The 25,201-nt window shown below is 42.3% G+C and overlaps 3 protein-coding genes across 3 annotated transcripts; all 3 read right to left on the reverse strand.

Annotated features, from left to right (window-relative positions):
• Nucleotides 1-1,789: 1,789 nt before the first annotated feature.
• On the reverse strand, nucleotides 1,790-4,428 carry LOC311266443 (tripartite motif-containing protein 16-like). Its single transcript, XM_084368813.1, has one exon. The coding sequence runs from the start codon at nucleotides 4,133-4,135 to the stop codon at nucleotides 2,465-2,467; it is 1,671 nt and encodes a 556-aa protein (XP_084224939.1). The 5' UTR covers nucleotides 4,136-4,428; the 3' UTR covers nucleotides 1,790-2,464.
• Nucleotides 4,429-7,824: 3,396 nt separating this feature from the next.
• LOC311266446 (tripartite motif-containing protein 16-like) lies at nucleotides 7,825-10,494 on the reverse strand. Its single transcript, XM_084368816.1, has one exon. The coding sequence runs from the start codon at nucleotides 10,242-10,244 to the stop codon at nucleotides 8,580-8,582; it is 1,665 nt and encodes a 554-aa protein (XP_084224942.1). The 5' UTR covers nucleotides 10,245-10,494; the 3' UTR covers nucleotides 7,825-8,579.
• Nucleotides 10,495-14,688: 4,194 nt separating this feature from the next.
• On the reverse strand, nucleotides 14,689-25,146 carry LOC311266017 (uncharacterized protein; the record flags this gene model as incomplete). Its single annotated transcript, XM_084368205.1, is given in 3 exon segments — nucleotides 14,689-16,457; nucleotides 22,310-24,001; nucleotides 24,004-25,146. Coding segments are annotated over 3 exon segments (3,504 nt in total). The 5' UTR covers nucleotides 24,047-25,146.
• Between the last annotated feature and the right edge of the window lie 55 nt (nucleotides 25,147-25,201).

The following is a 25,201-nucleotide window of genomic DNA, read 5'->3' on the forward strand; positions in this document are numbered from 1 at the left end:
TGGCCGTCAGACTGTACAACAGTAATGTATGTTTTGTATTTTGTATGCTACTGGACACTTGAATTTCCCTTGGGATAAATAAAGTATCTATCTATCTATCTATCTATCTATCTATCTATCTGTCTGTCTGTCTGTCTGTCTGTCTGTCTATCTATCTATAGATTCATAATGGCTCATCCCAATGTGCCAACAGTCATTAACAAAAAACATTAAAATAGCTTTGCAGCGTTCTCCTAAACAACTGAAGCAGCTGGAGGCTTCGTACAGCATTTACACAAAGACAGAGAGAAGTTCATGTTGAACATTTGCTGAATTTACAAGTAGGAACAAATCAGTGAGAATCAGTCAGAGACAGAGTTTCACACAGTTTATAAAGTGTCTCCAACTCAACAACTCACTAAACTGACACATTTTCAAAGGGAGTCTGGGGACAAAGAAGTAGCCTATACTGGTTACTGGTTAGTGTGTTTGTAAAATGTGACATGTTTAGATCAATAAAATGTTTCTTCTTTCATAAATTGAGTGTAAATGGTGAAATCAGTGTAAACAGTGTGTTCAAACAGCTGCTAAATGTTGGCAGGTAAGACTTTAGCACTTTAGACACAGAAGCAGACAGGCTGGTACAGCCATGCTGCCACAAACTGACACTTTCTACAAGGAAACACACAACTGACTGTTTTCATTTAATGCTGAATTTACAACAAGGAGACAATGATTCAGGATTTGCTGCAGCTGTGTCACAAATCATTTAAAGTTTCTCCTCATGAAACAACTCTTAAAATCACCACATTTGTTAAGGGAGTCTGGTGAACCAGATCAGCTGCTTCTGCTGTTCATTTGTTGATTTATATGAATCAATAAATCAGTAAAGTGGATATACTTTAGTTTGTTTCCTCGTGTGATCACAGACAAACATTTGATTTCCATCTTTACCTGAAAATGATTAAAATGTGACTGTTAGCTGTAAAGAAAAGTGAAGTTTGGAGTAAAATCTTCAAACACAAGTGGTCAACCTGAACTTCAGCAGGTGGAAGTCTGTGTGAGCTGAACGTTCAGACAGCGTCAGTGGACAGAGGGAGAAAAATCATCTGTGTTTTGGACATTAAAGCCTGTAAACGTCTTCTGAAAGACACCTGAAATAAAGACACGAGCCTGAAAATGAGCATAATATGTCTCCTTTAAGTGAAACATGCAGACAAAGTGAGAGGAGCTGCTTTAACCTCCACTACATCTCTGGTTAGCAGGATGACGGCGCCCTCTTGTGTCCTGCATCAGTTTCCACAGTTCACTTGTTAACCTGCTGTGATGTTCACTGCAGGAAGACATGTAGAAACTTCACTGAGCCTTTGGCAGCTTCAAACAACATCAGTAAAGACACATTTAAATATATGTGACATCACACTGTGTCAGTTTGTTCACAGGAGTCACAGCCTGTAACACTGATGCTGCATTCAGGTCACACGGGAAAGATGGGAGAGAAGAGATTGACCTTTACAAATATTCTTCACATCAGCTCTCAGGTTGTAAATAGTATTTAGGAATGTGACATTTGATGCTTTTTAAGTTCTCTGACTTCTAGAATTATGATTCAACAACATGGAAATACTTGAAACCAAATGTGAAGAATAATTTATTCATGTGATGATTTTCTGACGGCTTCAGCTCTGAACATGAACTGTGAACTTTGTGGTGCTTGAGGAGGAAAAGTGCCTCAGTTATACTCTCATATTAGTGTCACATGTTCTCCATCAGCTCTGTGTGAGACCCTGGAATGAAGACGACAAGAAAAGACTTTGTTGGTGTTTGTTTATTCACCATGTAAAGCTTCAGTTTGTTCACACGTCCCATCAGTAAAGTCTGTTCAATGACTCTTGTTCAATGATTTCACTTCATCCACACAATCAGTTTGTTTGAATCTCAGCTACGTACAAGAAAATAATAAATGATCTTCCTCATATATTATTGAATTTGTGTGATGATTGGAACAACGACAGCTTTTGTTCTGCCAAACAAATAAATGTAAATGTGATTATAGATGAATTTAAACATGTACAAAGAGATGAGAACTAAATATGTAGGATAAATGAAGCTCTGCTGCTTTCTCTCTTTAGACTCATGCAGTGGAAGAGAAACAACAACATGCAAACACATCAGTACAAATATTCAACACACATTTAGAGCACAGACAAGTTTATATCTTCATGCAGACAAATGTCAGTTGAGCTGAACAAAAGTCCTCATGAGCAGTGAGAGCCTCCATGGTTAAACAGACACAGGAAGGAGCGCCACCTAAAGACACTCAAACATTTACACAACAACAGATGAGAAGATGTCAAAGTACCGCCCATCATGTTTGATTGACAGGTGAAGACACCACACAACAATCAGCCACAAACATGAAGACAGAATAAGTTTAAGAGTTAAAACTCAGAGTTTAACTCACTGTCCCTTAAATGACTTCTGTCTATCTGACTTTACTAAACTCAGCAGTGGTGTTATAATAAACCCAAACTCCAGCATAGAGAGGCTGAGTGAATGTGGTCTGGACTCTGTGGAGGAGAGTGATGGTTTCAGAGACGCTGTAGAAGGACAGAATACCTGCACTGTGATCCAGGTACACTCCAACTCTGGAGGACCGAGGACCTGAGACGGGAGTTTTGACTTTGTTGTGATGAAAGTAATAACTGTTATTGTAACAATCTAATGACCAAGATTTGTCATTTCGTCCAAATCCACTCACACTCTCTGCTCTGTTGATATTCTTGTATGCGACTGCTACTTCAATATTTGTCCCTCTCCACTCCACCTCCCAGTAACAACGTCCAGTCAGACTCTCTCTACTCAGGACCTGACAACAGACAGTGAATCTGTCTGGGTGACTAGAATAAGACTGTTCTTCACTCATTCTTGTTACTTTTCTGTTCCCCTCAGATAATAACAGCTCTGTGTGTGCTGTGTTTGGATCCAGTGTGATTTCACGTGAATATCTTAAGAGTCCAGCTCTGGTCTCAGGCTCTGGTTGTGGGTTTGACAGTAAAACATCCACTTCAGTCACCATCAGTGAGATGTTTGTCCATGTCTCTCTCAGGACGTCCTGTAGTTTGTCTCTGACCTCTGACACAGCTGCTGTCACATCCTCAAAGTATCTCAGAGGACGGATATTGATGCTGGATGAGTGTGTAGACTCACTGAGTGCTGACAGTGAGGGGTAGTTGTGTAGAAACTGGTTGTGGTCCTCTGTGTGTGAGAGCTTCTTCAGCTCAGCGTCTTTCCTCTTCAGCTCAGTGATCTCCTGCTCCAGCTTCTCCTGAAGCTCTTTGACTCCACTCACTTCAGTTTCCTGCTGGGATCTGACCTGCTGCTTCACATCAGAGCGTCTTTTCTCCATGAGACGGATCAGCTCGGTGAAGATCTTCTCACTGTGCTCCACTGCTTTATCAGCAGAGCCATTGATGGCCTCCACCTCCTGTTGAAGCACCTTCACATCTTCCTCTCTGTCCTGGATTCTCTGCTGGATGTTTTGTCGACTCCCCTCCAGCTCTCTCTGCCTCTCAGTCCTCGCTGCTGCAGCTGACACTGTGTCGTGGCCTTTATGTTCGTCCACAGAGCAGAGATAACAGATACACTGCTGATCAGTACGGCAGAACATCTTCATCACCTCATCGTGACGAGAGCAGATGTTCTCCTGGAGCTTCTCTGACGGCTCCACCAGCTTGTGTTTTCCATAGGCAGGAGATTCAAAGTGAGGCTGAAGATGTTTCTCACAGAAAGAGATCAGACAGAACAAACAGGACTTAACTGCTCTCAGTTTCCTCCCAGTGCAGACATCACAGGCCACATCTTCAGGTCCAGCATAGCAGAGATCAGCAGGAGCAGCTTGGAGTCCAGTCTTCTTCAGCTCCTCCACTAAATCTGCTAACATGGTGTTTTTCACCAGGACAGGCCTCGGTGTGAAGCTCTGCCTACACTGAGGGCAGCTGTGGGTTTTCTTCTCATCCTCTGTGTCCCAGTAGCTTTGAATACAGTTCATGCAGTAGCTGTGTCCACAGGGAATAGCCACCGGATCCTTCAGTGGATCCAAACAGATGGAACAGCAGAACTTTGCTCGGTCCAGCTGATTGTTTTGTTGAGCCATTTCACCTCCGAGTGTCGACGACCGTCTGAGATTCACTTCCTGATAACTGAAACTAGTCTGAGCTCTGATCTGAACAACATGAGCTTCTGCAGCGAATGAGGCTCGTCAGCTCCTTCACTTCCTGGTTACACCCTCATTCAAAGTGCAGATCTGAAGGGGAGGGAACAAGGAGATATAGTGACAGAGTGGAGCTGCTGTGTTTGAGAGCAGGAAGAAGAGGGAGGGCTGATCCAGCTGTGGTTCACTCCAGGACGAGGAGGTTTGAGAGACGCTGTGTTTAACAACAGAGATCATTTCTCTGTTAAAAACACTGATCACTTCAGTTTCTAGGAGCTGAACTCTTCTTAGAATCAGAGGGTTTGATGACGACTCTCCAGTTTTCACAATCAGCTCATTTGTTCTCCTAAAATATAGTTGAATCAAAGGTTTTCATGGTTACAGTGATTCTAAGACATCAGATGAACACGTTAAACTCAGAATATAATCTGGATTAAAAGGTGTATTTTAATGTGAGATGCATTCAAACAGAGAAATCAAAAGTTTCTTGTTCCGTCTCTGAATCCCACGACATGAACGCATCAGATCATGTGACTCTGCAGTTCAGGTGGAGACCGTCATGATGACTGGATGAATCTGGGAAATCTACACGTTTACACATCGCATCAGTAGCTTCTGAGATTTCCTTCAGCGTTAACTCTTCTTCTAGATGAATCTCATCTTCTTCTGAGATCTGTGGTAAATTAAGATGATCTAAGAACTGCGTCTGGAGCTCCAAGTCAGGAGAGCACTCTGACCTCCACAGCTGTTCATAATGATCTACATGCTTCATTCATCTTCACTGGACCTGTTATGTTTCCTGATGGGCCTTCAGTTGTGGTAACAGCTCGCTCAGTTTGTCTTTGTTCGATCTGCCATGCAAGTCGTCTTCCTGCTTTACCTCCATGTTCATCACACTGTTTTCTATTTCAGCACCTTTGCAGCTGCTCTACTCGCTGACATTTCATTACAACAGGCCCTTTAGTGGCAGCAGTTTATTAACATCATCTGTATTATCAGTTGTTTTCTGATATAAATCTTTTGTTTGGCTGTTTGAACTACAAAAGCCAATAATTTGACCTCTAATGAACTTTGAATGCTTCCCATCTCACACATGCTGAGGTTTCACATGTACTAGTTTCAAAGTAAAGCTCTATTTGTTTACCAAGGAAGTCTATGAATGATGGGTCCTGAAGCCGTCCTGTCTGAAGACGCCATTTAGGGGCGTCGCACACCATTTTATTACTGATATACATTAATGAAACTGCTGTATGGTCAGAGATAACGACACTGTGGTACTGACGATCTGTAATCCTGGGAAGCAGCTGAAAAGTAATCGATACTTGAGTATGTTTGGTGAGTACTAGAGTAGCATGAGGAAGCTATTGAGCTAGGATCAAGATGTCTCCAAACATCCAACAGACTTAAATCTTTCATGAACTGTTGGATCAGTGTTCTTGATGTGGCCTGTGTGTTGTCGATGCCTGTTGAACGATCTTTCACTGGGTCCAAAGTGCAAATCATATCACCTGCTGTAAAGTACTGACCTGACAGGTTAGAGATGAAGAGACATAAATCATCCACTATCATCGTTAGGACCATATACGTTACTTAAATACATGTTTTGAACAATAATAACTCACTGCTCAAGTGAAACTTCACCTTTCCAGTCTCAGACATCCCACTTTACAGGTGGAAGGTTGTGACAAAACACTTTTCCTTCAGCACGTTCATTAAGCATTGAGAAGCAGAAACACAATGTGAAAATAAAAGAATAAAAATCACAGAAAGAGACGTCACACATACAATTAACATGGATTCAAATGCCATGAAATCCCTCCCTGTGTCTGTAGTGGATCGGCCCCTCCCCCCCAGCTGTTCACTGCTCTATGAAGCTGGTTGGTCCACACACCTGTGAGGAACCAGCAGGTGCTGGAAGGCCGACCGTCTCTCTCCTGTCAACACATCTCAACCCATAACATTGCTGGCCTACTTCTACTCTTGTTTTCAGCTACAGAACCTAAATGTGTTTCACACGACGTGTCGACCTGGAACATTATTTAATCCTACAGGCAAAGGTATCAAGGTCTCGCACAGAAAGGAAAATATAAATACTACTCTTAAAGATCTATTTCACCTCGCAGCTCCTGTGATCTCTGTACTGAACATGTTACGTTCAAAAGCACAAAGAAATACAAAAAGAAATCACATAAAATGAGACACATTATCACAAGGCTGCAATGAACTGTTGACCCAGTGTTCATTCAGAGTCTGTCAAAGTCACACTGGCTGCCAGCTTTGTCCGGTCTATAGATTCATAATGGCTCATCCCAATGTGCTAACAGTCATTAACAAAACAACTTAAAATAGCTTTGCAGCGTTCTCCTAAACAACTGAAGCAGCTGGAGACTTCGTACAGCATTTACACAAAGACAGAAAGAAGTTCATGTTGAACATTTGCTGAATTCACAAGAAGGAACAAATCAGTCAGAATCAGTCAGAGACAGAGTTTCACACAGTTTATAAAGTGTCTCCAACTCAACAACTCACTAAACTGACACATTTTCAAAGGGAGTCTGGGGACAAAGAAGTAGCCTATACTGGTTACTGTTTAGTGTGTTTGTAAAATGTGACATGTTTAGATCAATAAAATGTTTCTTCTTTCATAAATTGAGTGTAAATGGTGAAATCAGTGTAAACAGTGTGTTCAAACAGCTGCTAAATGTTGGCAGGTGAGACTTTAGCACTTTAGACACAGAAGCAGACAGGCTGGTACAGCCATGCTGCCACAAACTGACACTTTCTACAAGGAAACAAACAACTTACTGTTTTCATTTAATGCTGAATTTACAACAAGGAGACGATGATTCAGGATTTGCTGCAGCTGTGTCACAAATCGTTTAAAGTTTCTCCTCATGAAACAACTCTTAAAATCACTACATTTGTTAAGGGAGTCTGGTGAACCGGATCAGCTGCTTCTGCTGTTCATTTGTTGATTTGTATGAATCAATAAATCAGTAAAGTGGAAATACTTTAGTTTGTTTCCTCGTGTGATCACAGACAAACATTTGATTTCCATCTTTACCTGAAAATGATTAAAATGTGACTGTTAGCTGTAAAGAAAAGTGAAGTTTGGAGTAAAATCTTCAAACACAAGTGGTCAACCTGAACTTCAGCAGGTGGAAGTCTGTGTGAGCTGAACGTTCAGACAGCGTCAGTGGACAGAGGGAGAAAAATCATCTGTGTTTTGGACATTAAAGCCTGTAAACGTCTTCTGAAAGACACCTGAAATAAAGACACGAGCCTGAAAATGAGCATAATATGTCTCCTTTAAGTGAAACATGCAGACAAAGTGAGAGGAGCTGCTTTAACCTCCACTACATCTCTGGTTAGCAGGATGACGGCGCCCTCTTGTGTCCTGCATCAGTTTCCACAGTTCACTTGTTAACCTGCTGTGATGTTCACTGCAGGAAGACATGTAGAAACTTCACTGAGCCTTTGGCAGCTTCAAACAACATCAGTAAAGACACATTTAAATATATGTGACATCACACTGTGTCAGTTTGTTCACAGGAGTCACAGCCTGTAACACTGATGCTGCATTCAGGTCACACGGGAACTGTGAACTTTGTGGTGCTTGAGGAGGAAAAGTGCCTCAGTTATACTCTCATATTAGTGTCACATGTTCTCCATCAGCTCTGTGTGAGACCCTGGAATGAAGACGACAAGAAAAGACTTTGTTGGTGTTTGTTTATTCACCATGTAAAGCTTCAGTTTGTTCACACGTCCCATCAGTAAAGTCTGTTCAATGACTCTTGTTCAATGATTTCACTTCATCCACACAATCAGTTTGTTTGAATCTCAGCTACGTACAAGAAAATAATAAATGATCTTCCTCATATATTATTGAATTTGCGTGATGATTGGAACAACGACAGCTTTTGTTCTGCCAAACAAATAAATGTAAATGTGATTATAGATGAATTTAAACATGTACAAAGTGATGAGAACTAAATATGTAGGATAAATGAAGCTCTGCTGCTTTCTCTCTTTAGACTCGTGCAGTGGAAGAGAAACAACAACATGCAAACACATCAGTACAAATATTCAACACACATTTAGAGCACAGACAAGTTTATATCTTCATGCAGACAAATGTCAGTTGAGCTGAACAAAAGTCATCATGAGCAGTGAGAGCCTCCATGGTTAAACAGACACAGGAAGGAGCGCCACCTAAAGACACTCAAACATTTACACAACAACAGATGAGAAGATGTCAAAGTACCGCCCATCATGTTTGATTGACAGCTGAAGACACCACACAACAATCAGCCACAAACATGAAGACAGAATAAGTTTAAGAGTTAAAACTCAGAATTTAACTCACTGTCCCTTAAATGACTTCTGTCTATCTGACTTTACTGAACTCAGCAGTGGCGTCACAACAAAGCCAAACTCCAGCATAGAGAGGCTGAGTGAATGTGGTCTGGACTCTGTGGAGGAGAGTGATGGTTTCAGAGACGCTGTAGAAGGACAGAATACCTGCACTGTGATCCAGGTACACTCCAACTCTGGAGGACCGAGGACCTGAGACGGGAGTTTTGACTTTGTTGTGATGAAAGTTATAACTGTTATTGTAACAGCTTAATGACCAAGATTTGTCATTTCGTCCAAATCCACTCACACTCCCTGCTCTGTTGATATTCTTGTATGCGACTGCTACTTCAACTCCTCTCCCTCTCCACTCCACCTCCCAGTAACAACGTCCAGTCAGACTCTCTCTACTCAGGACCTGAGAACAGCTAGTGAATCTGTCTGGGTGACTAGAATAAGACTGTTCTTCACTCATGTATGTTACTTTTCTGTTCCCCTCAGATAATAACAGCCATTTGTTTACTGTGTTTGGATCCAGTGTGATTTCACGTGAATATCTTAAGAGTCCAGCTCTGGTCATGTTCTCTGGTAGTGACAGTAAAACATCCACTTGAGTCACTGTCAGTGAGATGTTTGTCCATGTCTCTCTCAGGACGTCCTGTAGTTTGTCTCTGACCTCTGACACAGCTGCTGTCACATCCTCAAAGTATCTCGGAGGACGGATATTGATGCTGGATGAGTGTGTAGACTCACTGAGTGCTGACAGTGAGGGGTAGTTGTGTAGAAACTGGTTGTGATCCTCTGTGTGTGAGAGCTTCTTCAGCTCAGCGTCTTTCCTCTTCAGCTCAGTGATCTCCTGCTCCAGCTTCTCCTGAAGCTCTTTGACTCGACTCACTTCAGTTTCCTGCTGGGATCTGACCTGCTGCTTCACATCAGAGCGTCTTTTCTCCATGAGACGGATCAGCTGGGTGAAGATCTTCTCACTGTGCTCCACTGCTTCATCAGCAGAGCCATTGATGGCCTCCACCTCCTGTTGAAGCACCTTCACATCTTCCTCTCTGTCCTGGATTCTCTGCTGGATGTTTTGTCGACTCACCTCCAGCTCTCTCTGCCTCTCAGTCCTCTCTGCTGCAGCTGACACTGTGTCGTGGCCTTTATGTTCGTCCATGGAGCAGAGATAACAGATACACTGCTGATCAGTACGGCAGAAAATCTTCATCACCTCATCGTGACGAGAGCAGATGTTCTCCTGGAGCTTCTCTGACGGCTCCACCAGCTTGTGTTTTCCATAGGCAGGAATTTCAAAGTGAGGCTGAAGATGTTTCTCACAGTAAGAGATCAGACAGACCAGACAGGACTTAACTGCTCTCAGTTTCCTCCCAGTGCAGACATCACAGGCCACATCTTCAGGTCCAGCATAGCAGAGATCAGCAGGAGCAGCTTGGAGTCCAGTCTTCTTCAGCTCCTCCACTAAATCTGCTAACATGGTGTTTTTCACCAGGACAGGCCTCGGTGTGAAGCTCTGCCTACACTGAGGGCAGCTGTGGGTTTTCTTCTCATCCTCTGTGTCCCAGTAGCTTTGAATACAGTTCATGCAGTAGCTGTGTCCACAGGGAATAGTCACCGGATCCTTCAGTAGATCCAAACAGATGGAACAGCAGAACTTTGCTCGGTCCAGCTGATTGTTTTGTTGAGCCATTTCACCTCCGAGTGTCGACGACCGTCTGAGATTCACTTCCTGATAACTGAAACTAGTCTGAGCTCTGATCTGAACAACATGAGCTTCTGCAGCGAATGAGGCTCGTCAGCTCCTTCACTTCCTGGTTACACCCTCATTCAAAGTGCAGATCTGAAGGGGAGGGAACAAGGAGATATAGTGACAGAGTGGAGCTGCTGTGTTTGAGAGCAGGAAGAAGAGGGAGGGCTGATCCAGCTGTGGTTCACTCCAGGACGAGGAGGTTTGAGAGACGCTGTGTTTAACAACAGAGATCATTTCTCCGTTAAAAACACTGATCACTTCAGTTTCTAGGAGCTGAACTCTTCTTAGAATCAGAGGGTTTGATGACGACTCTCCAGTTTTCACGATCAGCTCATTTGTTCTCCTAAAATATAGTTGAATCAAAGGTTTTCATGGTTACAGTGATTCTAAGACATCAGATGAAAACGTTAAACTCAGAATATAATCTGGATTAAAAGGTGTATTTTATTGTGAGATGCATTCAAACAGAGAAATCAAAAGTTTCTTGTTACGTCTCTGAATCCCACAACATGAACGCATCAGATCATGTGACTCTGCAGTTCAGGTGGAGACCGTCATGATGACTGGATGAATCTGGGAAATCTACACGTTTACACATTGCATCAGTAGCTTCTGAGATTTCCTTCAGTGTTAACTCTTCTTCTGGACGAATCTCATCTTCTTCTGAAATCTGTGGTAAATTAAGATGATCTAAGAACTGCGTCTGGAGCTCCAAGTCAGGAGAGCACTCTGACCTCCACAGCTGTTCATAATGATCTACATGCTTCATTCATCTTCACTGGACCTGTTATGTTTCCTGATGGGCCTTCAGTTGTGGTAACAGCTCGCTCAGTTTGTCTTTGTTCGATCTGCCATGCAAGTCGTCTTCCTGCTTTACCTCCATGTTCATCACATTGTTTTCTATTTCAGCACCTTTGCAGCTGCTCTACTCGCTGACATTTCATTACAACAGGCCCTTTAGTGGCAGCAGTTTATTAACATCATCTGTATTATCAGTTGTTTTCTGATATAAATCTTTTGTTTGGCTGTTTGAACTACAAAAGCCAATAATTTGACCTCTAATGAACTTTGAATGCTTCCCATCTCACACATGCTGAGGTTTCACATGTACTAGTTTCAAAGTAAAGCTCTGTTTGTTTACCAAGGAAGTCTATGAATGATGGGTCCTGAAGCCGTCCTGTTTGAAGACGCCATTTAGGGGCGTCGCACACCATTTTATTACTGATATACATTAATGAAACTGCTGTATGGTCAGAGATAACGACACTGTGGTACTGACGATCTGTAATCCTGGGAAGCAGCTGAAAAGTAATCGATACTTGAGTATGTTTGGTGAGTACTAGAGTAGCATGAGGAAGCTATTGAGCTAGGATCAAGATGTCTCCAAACATCCAACAGACTTAAATCTTTCATGAACTGTTGGATCAGTGTTCTTGATGTGGCCCGTGTGTTGTCGATGCCTGTTGAACGATCTTTCACTGGGTCCAAAGTGCAAATCATATCACCTGCTGTAAAGTACTGACCTGACAGGTTAGAGATGAAGAGACATACATCATCGACTATCATCGTTAGGACCATATACGTTACTTAAATACATGTTTTGAACAATAATAACTCACTGCTCAAGTGAAACTTCACCTTTCCAGTCTCAGACATCCCACTTTACAGGTGGAAGGTTGTGACAAAACACTTTTCCTTCAGCACATTCATTAAGCATTGAGAAGCAGAAACACAATGTGAAAATAAAAGAATAAAAATCACAGAAAGAGACGTCACACATACAATTAACATGGATTCAAAACCCATGAAATCCCTCCCTGTGTCTGTAGTGGATCGGCCCCTCCCCCCCAGCTGTTCACTGCTCTATGAAGCTGGTTGGTCCAAACACCTGTGAGGAACCAGCAGGTGCTGGAAGGCCGACCTTCTCTCTCCTGTCAACACATCTCAACCCATAACATTGCTGGCCTACTTCTACTCTTGTTTTCAGCTACAGAACCTAAATGTGTTTCACACGACGTGTCGACCTGGAACATTATTTAATCCTACAGGCAAAAGTATCAAGGTCTCGCACAGAAAGGAAAATATAAATACTACTCTTAAAGATCTATTTCACCTCGCAGCTCCTGTGATCTCTGTATCGAACATGTTACGTTCAAAAGCACAAAGAAATACAAAAAGAAATCACATAAAATGAGACACATTATCACAAGGCTGCAATGAACTGTTGACCCAGTGTTCATTCAGAGTCTGTCAAAGTCACACTGGCTGCCAGCTTTGTCCGGTCTATAGATTCATAATGGCTCATCCCAATGTGCTAACAGTCATTAACAAAACAACTTAAAATAGCTTTGCAGCGTTCTCCTAAACAACTGAAGCAGCTGGAGACTTCGTACAGCATTTACACAAAGACAGAAAGAAGTTCATGTTGAACATTTGCTGAATTCACAAGAAGGAACAAATCAGTCAGAATCAGTCAGAGACAGAGTTTCACACAGTTTATAAAGTGTCTCCAACTCAACAACTCACTAAACTGACACATTTTCAAAGGGAGTCTGGGGACACAGAAGTAGCCTATACTGGTTACTGTTTAGTGTGTTTGTAAAATGTGACATGTTTAGATCAATAAAATGTTTCTTCTTTCATAAATTGAGTGTAAATGGTGAAATCAGTGTAAACAGTGTGTTCAAACAGCTGCTAAATGTTGGCAGGTGAGACTTTAGCACTTTAGACACAGAAGCAGACAGGCTGGTACAGCCATGCTGCCACAAACTGACACTTTGTACAAGGAAACAAACAACTTACTGTTTTTATTTAATGCTGAATTTACAACAAGGAGACGATGATTCAGGATTTGCTGCAGCTGTGTCACAAATCGTTTAAAGTTTCTCCTCATGAAACAACTCTTAAAATCACTACATTTGTTAAGGGAGTCTGGTGAACCAGATCAGCTGCTTCTGATGTTCATGTGATGATTTATATGAATCAATAAATCAGTAAAGTGGATATACTTTAGTTTGTTTCCTCGTGTGATCACAGACAAACATTTGATTTCCATCTTTACCTGAAAATGATTAAAATGTGACTGTTAGCTGTAAAGAAAAGTGAAGTTTGGAGTAAAATCTTCAAACACAAGTGGTCAACCTGAACTTCAGCAGGTGGAAGTCTGTGTGAGCTGAACGTTCAGACAGCGTCAGTGGACAGAGGGAGAAAAATCATCTGTGTTTTGGACATTAAAGCCTGTAAACGTCTTCTGAAAGACACCTGAAATAAAGACACGAGCCTGAAAATGAGCATCATATGTCTCCTTTAAGTGAAACATGCAGACAAAGTGAGAGGAGCTGCTTTAACCTCCACTACATCTCTGGTTAGCAGGATGACGGCGCCCTCTTGTGTCCTGCATCAGTTTCCACAGTTCACTTGTTAACCTGCTGTGATGTTCACTGCAGGAAGACATGTAGAAACTTCACTGAGCCTTTGGCAGCTTCAAACTACATCAGTAAAGACACATTTAAATATATGTGACATCACACTGTGTCAGTTTGTTCACAGGAGTCACAGCCTGTAACACTGATGCTGCATTCAGGTCGCACGGGAACTGTGAACTTTGTGGTGTTTGAGGAGGAAAAGTGCCTCAGTTATACTCTCATATTAGTGTCACATGTTCTCCATCAGCTCTGTGTGAGACCCTGGAATGAAGACGACAAGAAAAGACTTTGTTGGTGTTTGTTTATTCACCATGTAAAGCTTCAGTTTGTTCACACGTCCCATCAGTAAAGTCTGTTCAATGACTCTTGTTCAATGATTTCACTTCATCCACACAATCAGTTTGTTTGAATCTCAGCTACGTACAAGAAAATAATAAATGATCTTCCTCATATATTATTGAATTTGTGTGATGATTGGAACAACGACAGCTTTTGTTCTGCCAAACAAATAAATGTAAATGTGATTATAGATGAATTTAAACATGCACAAAGTGATGAGAACTAAATATGTAGGATAAATGAAGCTCTGCTGCTTTCTCTCTTTAGACTCGTGCAGTGGAAGAGAAACAACAACATGCAAACACATCAGTACAAATATTCAACACACATTTAGAGCACAGACAAGTTTATATCTTCATGCAGACAAATGTCAGTTGAGCTGAACAAAAGTCCTCATGAGCAGTGAGAGCCTCCATGGTTAAACAGACACAGGAAGGAGCGCCACCTAAAGACACTCAAACATTTACACAACAACAGATGAGAAGATGTCAAAGTACCGCCCATCATGTTTGATTGACAGCTGAAGACACCACACAACAATCAGCCACAAACATGAAGACAGAATAAGTTTAAGAGTTAAAACTCAGAGTTTAACTCACTGTCCCTTAAATGACTTCTGTCTATTTGACTTTACTGAACTCAGCAGTGGTGTCAGAATTAACATAAACTCCAGCATAGAGAGGCTGAGTGAATGTGGTCTGGACTCTGTGGAGGAGAGTGATGGTTTCAGAGACGCTGTAGAAGGACAGAATACCTGCACTGTGATCCAGGTACACTCCAACTCTGGAGGACCGAGGACCTGAGACGGGAGTTCGGACTTTGTTGTGATAAAAGATATATTTGTCATTGTAACAATCTAATGACCAAGATTTGTCATTTCGTCTAAATCCACTCCCTGCTCTGCTGATATTCTTGTATGCGACTGCTACTTCAATATTTGTCCCTCTCCACTCCACCTCCCAGTAACAACGTCCAGTCAGACTCTCTCTACTCAGGACCTGAGGATAACAGCCAGTGAATCTGTCTTGGTGACTAGAATAAGACTGTGGTTGACTGATGTATGTTGCTTTTCTGTTCCCCTCAGATAATAACAGAAATGTGTTTGCTGTGTTTGGATCCAGTGTGATTTCACGTGAATATCTTAAGAGTCCAGCTCTGGTCTCAGGCTCTGGTTGTGGGTTTGACAGTAAAACATCCACTTCAGTCACCATCAGTGAGATGTTTGTCCATGTCTCTCTCAGGACGTCCTGTAGTTTGTCTCTGACCTCTGACACAGCTGCTGTCACATCCTCAAAGTATCTCAGAGGACGGATATTGATGCTGGATGAGTGTGTAGACTCACTGAGTGCTGACAGTGAGGGGTAGTTGTGTAGAAACTGGTTGTGATCCTCTGTGTGTGAGAGCTTCTTCAGCTCAGCGTCTTTCCTCTTCAGCTCAGTGATCTCCTGCTCCAGCTTCTCCTGAAGCTCTTTGACTCGACTCACTTCAGTTTCCTGCTGGGATCTGACCTGCTGCTTCACATCAGAGCGTCTTTTCTCCATGAGACGGATCAGCTCGGTGAAGATCTTCTCACTGTGCTCCACTGCTTTATCAGCAGAGCCATTGATGGCCTCCACCTCCTGTTGAAGCACCTTCACATCTTCCTCTCTGTCCTGGATTCTCTGCTGGATGTTTTGTCGACTCACCTCCAACTCTCTCTGCCTCTCAGTCCTCTCTGCTGCAGCTGACACTGTGTCGTGGCCTTTATGTTCGTCCATGGAGCACAAAATACAGATACACTGCTGATCAGTACGACAGAAAATCTTCATCACCTCATCATGACGAGAGCAGATGTTCTCCTGGAGCTTCTCTGACGGCTCCACCAGCTTGTGTTTCTTTAAAGGAGCTGCTTCATAATGAGACTGGAGGTGTTTCTCACAGTAAGAGGCCGGACAGGATAAACACGACTTAACTGCTCTCAGTTTCCTCCCAGTGCAGACATCACAGGCCACATCTTCAGGTCCAGCATAGCAGAGATCAGCAGGAGCAGCTTGGAGTCCAGTCTTCTTCAGCTCCTCCACTAAATCTGCTAACATGGTGTTTTTCACCAGGACAGGCCTCGGTGTGAAGCTCTGCCTACACTGAGGGCAGCTGTGGGTTTTCTTCTCATCCTCTGTGTCCCAGTAGCTTTGAATACAGTTCATGCAGTAGCTGTGTCCACAGGGAATAGTCACCGGATCCTTCAGTGGATCCAAACAGATGGAACAGCAGAACTTTGCTCGGTCCAGTTGATTGTTTTGTTGAGCCATTTCACCTCCGAGTGTCGACGACCGTCTGAGATTCACTTCCTGATAACTGAAACTAGTCTGAGCTCTGATCTGAACAACATGAGCTTCTGCAGCGAATGAGGCTCGTCAGCTCCTTCACTTCCTGGTTACACCCTCATTCAAAGTGCAGATCTGAAGGGGAGGGAACAAGGAGATATAGTGACAGAGTGGAGCTGCTGTGTTTGAGAGCAGGAAGAAGAGGGAGGGCTGATCCAGCTGTGGTTCACTCCAGGACGAGGAGCAGCTCTGTGACTCTGGACTTTGTTCGCTGGTTTACAACGAAGCCTCAGTTAAAACCTGCTCCACATTTGAGAACATCAAAGGTTTTGTTTCTTGTTTTTATTGAGTTTTAACATAATAAAGGTACATACATATAAACATGTTTGACACTTAAGGAAAATAAATGACACAGAAATTAAAATAAATAAATATTAACAATAAAAAAATAAATAATCTTCACATCATTTTAGTTTTGACACAACCTCTCTAGCAAATATCGGTCCGTCATCTCCACCATGTTCAAGAACGGATAAAAAGGGATTACAGATCTCCTCAAACCTCCTGTATTTACCTTTCACAATATAAGTTGCCTTTTCCAGACAGATTTATTGCCATGTCTTTCAGCCAGTTACCTTCACTTGGTGCCTTTATGTTCTTCCATTGTAAAGCAATTTGAGGCTTTGCTTGTAATAGAAACGTCTTTAAATGTAGACTCTGACTCTTCAGTGGCACGTTTAGAGGATATAAGTGTAATATCAATGTGTTTGCAGATAATGGCGTATTGATATTCAGGATTTTATCTATCATTCACTTCACATCCTTCTGACATTTACTGTTCTGGTTTGAGCTTCCTCACACGCCTCCATCCAGTCATTCACATGGATGTCCTCTTTTGAATCCTTCCTCCAAGCTTCAAGTTTGTTACCTGAGGAACCTTGTGACCCTGACGCTGTAGTGCCATGTAGTAGTGAAATTAAGCCTCTGCTATAACAATCTTTCACTACTTCCTTCTCTAACATTGATAAAGAAGGCTTATCTAAAGAGTTATTTTGAGAGATGAAAATGAAATTCCTAATTTGTAAGTATTTAAAAAAATATAATATACAAAGACATCGAATGTGTGGACCACTTCCTCAAAGGACATAAGTTTACTGGATGAATATAGATCCACTGCAGTTTTAATCCCTTTATCTGCACACACTTTAAAGCCTGTTGCAGAGTTTAGGGCGTCTTTCGTTCCTTATAAAATTAGTAAATAGTTTATTAAGTCTTAGAAAAAAGTGCTTTGGAGGTACCGAGGGGATATTTTGAAACAGGTATAACAGCCTGGGCAGAATATTCAGTTTCAAAATATTCATGGGACCAATTAAGGATCCAGGTAAAGATGTCCATCTTTCAATAGCATCAGAAGTATTTTCTAAAAGAGGGTCATAATTTACTGAAACAATACTCTCAAGTGTTGGTACGATCTTCATGCTCAGATATGAAAAGCAGTCAGTTGTATTAAAATTGGATGCACCATGGTTGGATTGTTGGCGGTCTCTCTCACTCAGTAACATCAGCATGCTGTTAAGTAAGTAAGTAAGTACATTTTATTTAGTAGTATTAGTATTGTTAGTGTTGTTGATGTTGAACCCAGAGATCTTCCCAACATTACTAATAAGCTCTAGTAAAGCAGGGATAGAGTTACTGAGGTGTTAAAAAACAGAAGAACATCATCTGCAAAAAGGCGATTTTATGTTCCTCTTGAAGTTTTGACCATGTGTTTTCTAACTGCATTTGCAAAGTGTTCAGTGGAGATCGCAGAGAGGAGAGGAGAGAGAGGTGACCCCTGTCGACAGTCTCTGGAAATGATGAATGGTTTGGACACCATGCTATCTGTTAGCTCCTCAGCTACAGGGTTGTTATCAGGTAGCCTGACCCACGTGCAGAATCGTTCCCCAAAACCAAACCTTGTCAGCAGGTCAAATAAATTAGGCCCTTCTACCCTATCAAAGGCCTTTTGGACATCCAGTGATAGGATGGCAACATCTCGTTCGCCCCTCTGGTCATGAAGTATGTTGAGAAGCCTTCTAACATCATGAAGTTCCTGTCTGCGCTGTATGAAACCATTCTGGTCCTCTCCCATCAGCCTAGGTAGCATAACTTCCAATTCCTTAGCCAAAAGCTTTACATAATATTTTTGCGTCTGAGTTAAGGAGACTTATTGGACGCATGTTTTCACATCTTGTGTCAGTTTTCCCTGGTTTTGGTAGTGATGTAATTAAAGCTCCTCTCACTGACACAGGGAGAAGGCCTTCCTGCAAACATCTACCATCATTCCTCGAAGGAGAGTCAGAAGTTTTTCTTTGCATCTTTTACAGATGTCTATGGGAAGGCCATCTGGACCTGCCGTTTCCCCTGTTGTCATCGCATCAGTAGCTTCTTCATGTTCATCACGTTGTTTTCTATTTCAGCACCTTTGCAGCTGCTCTACTCGCTGACATTTCATTACAACAGGCCCTTTAGTGGCAGCAGTTTATTAACATCATCTGTATTATCAGTTGTTTTCTGATATAAATCTTTTGTTTGGCTGTTTGAACTACAAAAGACAATAATTTGACCTCTAATGATACTTTGAATGCTTCCCATCTCACACATGCTGAGGTTTCACATGTACTAGTTTCAAAGTAAAGCTCTGTTTGTTTACCAAGGAAGTCTATGAATGATGGGTCCTGAAGCCGTCCTGTCTGAAGACGCCATTTAGGGGCGTCGCACACCATTTTATTACTGATATACATTAATGAAACTGCTGTATGGTCAGAGATAACGACACTGTGGTACTGACGATCTGTAATCCTGGGAAGCAGCTGAAAAGTAATGGATACATGAGTATGTTTGGTGAGTACTAGAGTAGCATGGGAAGCTATTGAGCTAGGATCAAGATGTCTCCAATCATCCAACAGACTTAAATCTTTCATGAACTGTTGGATCAGTGTTCTTGATGTGGCCTGTGTGTTGTCGATGCCTGTTGAACGATCTTTCACTGGGTCCAGAGTGCAAATCATATCACCTGCTGTAAAGTACTGACCTGACAGGTTAGAGATGAAGAGACATACATCATCCACTATCATCGTTAGGACCATATACGTTAATGTTTTGAACAATAATAACTCACTACTCAAGTGAAACTTCACCTTTCCAGTCTCAGACATCCCACTTTACAGGTGGAAGGTTGTGACAAAACACTTTTCCTTCAGCACATTCATTAAGCATTGAGAAGCAGAAACACAATGTGAAAATAAAAGAATAAAAATCACAGAAAGAGACGTCACACATACAATTAACATGGATTCAAAACCCATGAAATCCCTCCCTGTGTCTGTAGTGGATCGGCCCCTCCCCCCCAGCTGTTCACTGCTCTATGAAGCTGGTTGGTCCACACACCTGTGAGGAACCAGCAGGTGCTGGAAGGCCGACCTTCTCTCTCCTGTCAACACATCTCAACCCATAACATTGCTGGCCTACTTCTACTCTTGTTTTCAGCTACAGAACCTAAATGTGTTTCACACGACGTGTCGACCTGGAACATTATTTAATCCTACAGGCAAAGGTATCAAGGTCTCGCACTGAAAGGAAAATATAAATACTACTCTTAAAGATCTATTTCACCTCGCAGTTCCTGTGATCTCTGTACTGAACATGTTACGTTCAAAAGCACAAAGAAATACAAAAAGAAATCACATAAAATGAGACACATTATCACAAGGCTGCAATGAACTGTTGACCCAGTGTTCATTCAGAGTCTGTCAAAGTCACACTGGCTGCCAGCTTTGTCCGGTCTATAGATTCATAATGGCTCATCCCAATGTGCTAACAGTCATTAACAAAAACATTAAAATAGCTTTGCAGCGTTCTCCTAAACAACTGAAGCAGCTGGAGACTTCGTACAGCATTTACACAAAGACAGAGAGAAGTTCATGTTGAACATTTGCTGAATTCACAAGAAGGAACAAATCAGTCAGAATCAGTCAGAGACAGAGTTTCACACAGTTTATAAAGTGTCTCCAACTCAACAACTCACTAAACTGACACATTTTCAAAGGGAGTCTGGGGACAAAGAAGCAGCCTATACTGGTTACTGTTTAGTGTGTTTGTAAAATGTGACATGTTTAGATCAATAAAATGTTTCTTCTTTCATAAATTGAGTGTAAATGGTGAAATCAGTGTAAACAGTGTGTTCAAACAGCTGCTACATGTTGGCAGGTGAGACTTTAGCACTTTAGACACAGAAGCAGACAGGCTGGTACAGCCATGCTGCCACAAACTGACACTTTCTACAAGGAAACAAACAACTTACTGTTTTCATTTAATGCTGAATTTACAACAAGGAGACAATGATTCAGGATTTGCTGCAACTGTGTCACAAATCGTTTAAAGTTTCTCCTCATGAAACAACTCTTAAAATCACCACATTTGTTAAGGGAGTCTGGTGAACCAGATCAGCTGCTTCTGCTGTTCATGTGATGATTTATATGAATCAATAAATTAGTAAAGTGGATATACTTTAGTTTGTTTCCTCGTGTGATCACAGACAAACATTTGATTTCCATCTTTACCTGAAAATGATTAAAATGTGACTGTTAGCTGTAAAGAAAAGTGAAGTTTGGAGTAAAATCTTCAAACACAAGTGGTCAACCTGAACTTCAGCAGGTGGAAGTCTGTGTGAGCTGAACGTTCAGACAGCGTCAGTGGACAGAGGGAGAAAAATCATCTGTGTTTTGGACATTAAAGCCTGTAAACGTCTTCTGAAAGACACCTGAAATAAAGACACGAGCCTGAAAATGAGCATAATGTGTCTCCTTTAAGTGAAACATGCAGACAAAGTGAGAGGAGCTGCTTTAACCTCCACTACATCTCTGGTTAGCAGGATGACGGCGCCCTCTTGTGTCCTGCATCAGTTTCCACAGTTCACTTGTTAACCTGCTGTGATGTTCACTGCAGGAAGACGTGTAGAAACTTCACTGAGCCTTTGGCAGCTTCAAACAACATCAGTAAAGACACATTTAAATATATGTGACATCACACTGTGTCAGTTTGTTCACAGGAGTCACAGCCTGTAACACTGATGCTGCATTCAGGTCGCACGGGAACTGTGAACTTTGTGGTGTTTGAGGAGGAAAAGTGCCTCAGTTATACTCTCATATTAGTGTCACATGTTCTCCATCAGCTCTGTGTGAGACCCTGGAATGAAGACGACAAGAAAAGACTTTGTTGGTGTTTGTTTATTCGCCATGTAAAGCTTCAGTTTGTTCACACGTCCCATCAGTAAAGTCTGTTCAATGACTCTTGTTCAATGATTTCACTTCATCCACACAATCAGTTTGTTTGAATCTCAGCTACGTACAAGAAAATAATAAATGATCTTCCTCATATATTATTGAATTTGTGTGATGATTGGAACAACGACAGCTTTTGTTCTGCCAAACAAATAAATGTAAATGTGATTATAGATGAATTTAAACATGCACAAAGTGATGAGAACTAAATATGTAGGATAAATGAAGCTCTGCTGCTTTCTCTCTTTAGACTCGTGCAGTGGAAGAGAAACAACAACATGCAAACACATCAGTACAAATATTCAACACACATTTAGAGCACAGACAAGTTTATATCTTCATGCAGACAAATGTCAGTTGAGCTGAACAAAAGTCCTCATGAGCAGTGAGAGCCTCCATGGTTAAACAGACACAGGAAGGAGCGCCACCTAAAGACACTCAAACATTTACACAACAACAGACGAGAAGATGTCAAAGTACCGCCCATCATGTTTGATTGACAGGTGAAGACACCACACAACAATCAGCCACAAACATGAAGACAGAATAAGTTTAAGAGTTAAAACTCAGAGTTTAACTCACTGTCCCTTAAATGACTTCTGTCTATCTGACTTTACTGAACTCAGCAGTGGCGTCACAACAAAGCCAAACTCCAGCATAGAGAGGCTGAGTGAATGTGGTCTGGACTCTGTGGAGGAGAGTGATGGTTTCAGAGACGCTGTAGAAGGACAGAATACCTGCACTGTGATCCAGGTACACTCCAACTCTGGAGGACTCAGGACCTGAGACGGGAGTTTGGACTTTGTTGTGATGAAAGTTATAACTGTTATTGTAACAGCTTAATGACCAAGATTTGTCATTTCGTCCAAATCCACTCACACTCTCTGCTCTGTTGATATTCTTGTATGCGACTGCTACTTCACCTCCTCTCCCTCTCCACTCCACCTCCCAGTAACAACGTCCAGTCAGACTCTCTCTACTCAGGACCTGACAACAGACAGTGAATCTGTCTGGGTGACTAGAATAAGACTGTTCTTCACTCATGTATGTTACTTTTCTGTTCCCCTCAGATAATAACAGCCATTTGTTTACTGTGTTTGGATCCAGTGTGATTTCACGTGAATATCTTAAGAGTCCAGCTCTGGTCATGTTCTCTGATTGTGGGTTTGACAGTAAAACATCCACTTGAGTCACTGTCAGTGAGATGTTTGTCCATGTCTCTCTCAGGACGTCCTGTAGTTTGTCTCTGACCTCTGACACAGCTGCTGTCACATCCTCAAAGTATCTCAGAGGACGGATATTGATGCTGGATGAGTGTGTAGACTCACTGAGTGCTGACAGTGAGGGGTAGTTGTGTAGAAACTGGTTGTGATCCTCTGTGTGTGAGAGCTTCTTCAGCTCAGCGTCTTTCCTCTTCAGCTCAGTGATCTCCTGCTCCAGCTTCTCCTGAAGCTCTTTGACTCCACTCACTTCAGTTTCCTGCTGGGATCTGACCTGCTGCTTCACATCAGAGCGTCTTTTCTCCATGAGACGGATCAGCTGGGTGAAGATCTTCTCACTGTGCTCCACTGCTTCATCAGCAGAGCCATTGATGGCCTCCACCTCCTGTTGAAGCACCTTCACATCTTCCTCTCTGTCCTGGATTCTCTGCTGGATGTTTTGTCGACTCACCTCCAGCTCTCTCTGCCTCTCAGTCCTCTCTGCTGCAGCTGACACTGTGTCGTGGCCTTTATGTTCGTCCACAGGGCAGAGATAACAGATACACTGCTGATCAGTACGGCAGAACATCTTCATCACCTCATCATGACGAGAGCAGATGTTCTCCTGGAGCTTCTCTGACGGCTCCACCAGCTTGTGTTTCTTTAAAGGAGCTGCTTCATAATGAGGCTGAAGATGTTTCTCACAGAAAGAGATCAGACAGACCAGACAGGACTTAACTGCTCTCAGTTTCCTCCCAGTGCAGACATCACAGGCCACATCTTCAGGTCCAGCATAGCAGAGATCAGCAGGAGCAGCTTGGAGTCCAGTCTTCTTCAGCTCCTCCACTAAATCTGCTAACATGGTGTTTTTCACCAGGACAGGCCTCGGTGTGAAGCTCTGCCTACACTGAGGGCAGCTGTGGGTTTTCTTCTCATCCTCTGTGTCCCAGTAGCTTTGAATACAGTTCATGCAGTAGCTGTGTCCACAGGGAATAGTCACCGGATCCTTCAGTGGATCCAAACAGATGGAACAGCAGAACTTTGCTCGGTCCAGCTGATTGTTTTGTTGAGCCATTTCACCTCCGAGTGTCGACGACCGTCTGAGATTCACTTCCTGATAACTGAAACTAGTCTGAGCTCTGATCTGAACAACATGAGCTTCTGCAGTGAATGAGGCTCGTCAGCTCCTTCACTTCCTGGTTACACCCTCATTCAAAGTGCAGATCTGAAGGGGAGGGAACAAGGAGATATAGTGACAGAGTGGAGCTGCTGTGTTTGAGAGCAGGAAGAAGAGGGAGGGCTGATCCAGCTGTGGTTCACTCCAGGACGAGGAGCAGCTCTGTGACTCTGCACTTTGTTCGCTCGTTTACAACGAAGCCTCAGTTAAAACCTGCTCATTTATTTTTATTTTCCTGCTCATAAAAACAGTGGACCTTCAACAGGGAGTTTAAAACCAGCCTGTCATGAAACACTGAAGCTGCTGGAATATAATGTTCTCACGTTTAATGATTAACATTTCTGTTTCACAACATCATCCTGAGTCAAACCAGCTTTTCAAGCTTCAAACCAAAATCATCAGTCCAGATATTTGTTGTCACTCTGAACCCAGAAGGACACAAATGAACCAGATCAGCTGCTTCTGCTGTTCATGTGATGATTTATATGAATCAGTAAATCAGTGAAGTGGATATACTTTAGTCTGTTTCCTCGTGTGATCACAGACAAACATTTGATTTCCATCATCGGGACCTTAAAATGATTTCAGGCTGACTGAAAACTGTTGATGTGAAAGTTTCATCTTGAAATCGAATCTTCTTCAAACACAACATCGTCAGCTGAACTTCAGCAGGTGGACGCATGAAGTCACATCAGGCCAGAAGAAACCACAAGACTTTTGTAAAACGTGGCCGATTTGAAGCTGAAATAAAGGAGGAAAAACTAAAGTAAAAATAAAGAAAGGCTGATAAAACAATAATTTCAAGTGTCAGAGATGACTCGTAACACCGGTGCATCACAAGGAGACATTTTATCATCTTTGCAGTGCGTCACCATGATGTGTGACGCACTGCACCTTAATGATGAAGACTCACATCAGCCTCAACACATGTTGTTAACTAAAACTGTGTAACAGGTGAGCTGAGGAGCTTTAACCTCCAACACATCTGTGGTTAGCAGGATGACGGCGCCCTCTTGTGTTGGAACATGTGACCTGGATTCATTCTGTCATTTAAACCTCATCAAGTTCAGGAGTTTCTCTGCTGCTGACGTCTCGTGGCCTTTTTGCTCAGAGTAAATGTTTACACAACAAAT

The sequence above is a fragment of the Pagrus pagrus genome (genome assembly GCF_965226575.1).
Source record: "Pagrus pagrus genome assembly, chromosome: 12".
NCBI classification, from domain to species: domain Eukaryota; kingdom Metazoa; phylum Chordata; class Actinopteri; order Spariformes; family Sparidae; genus Pagrus; species Pagrus pagrus.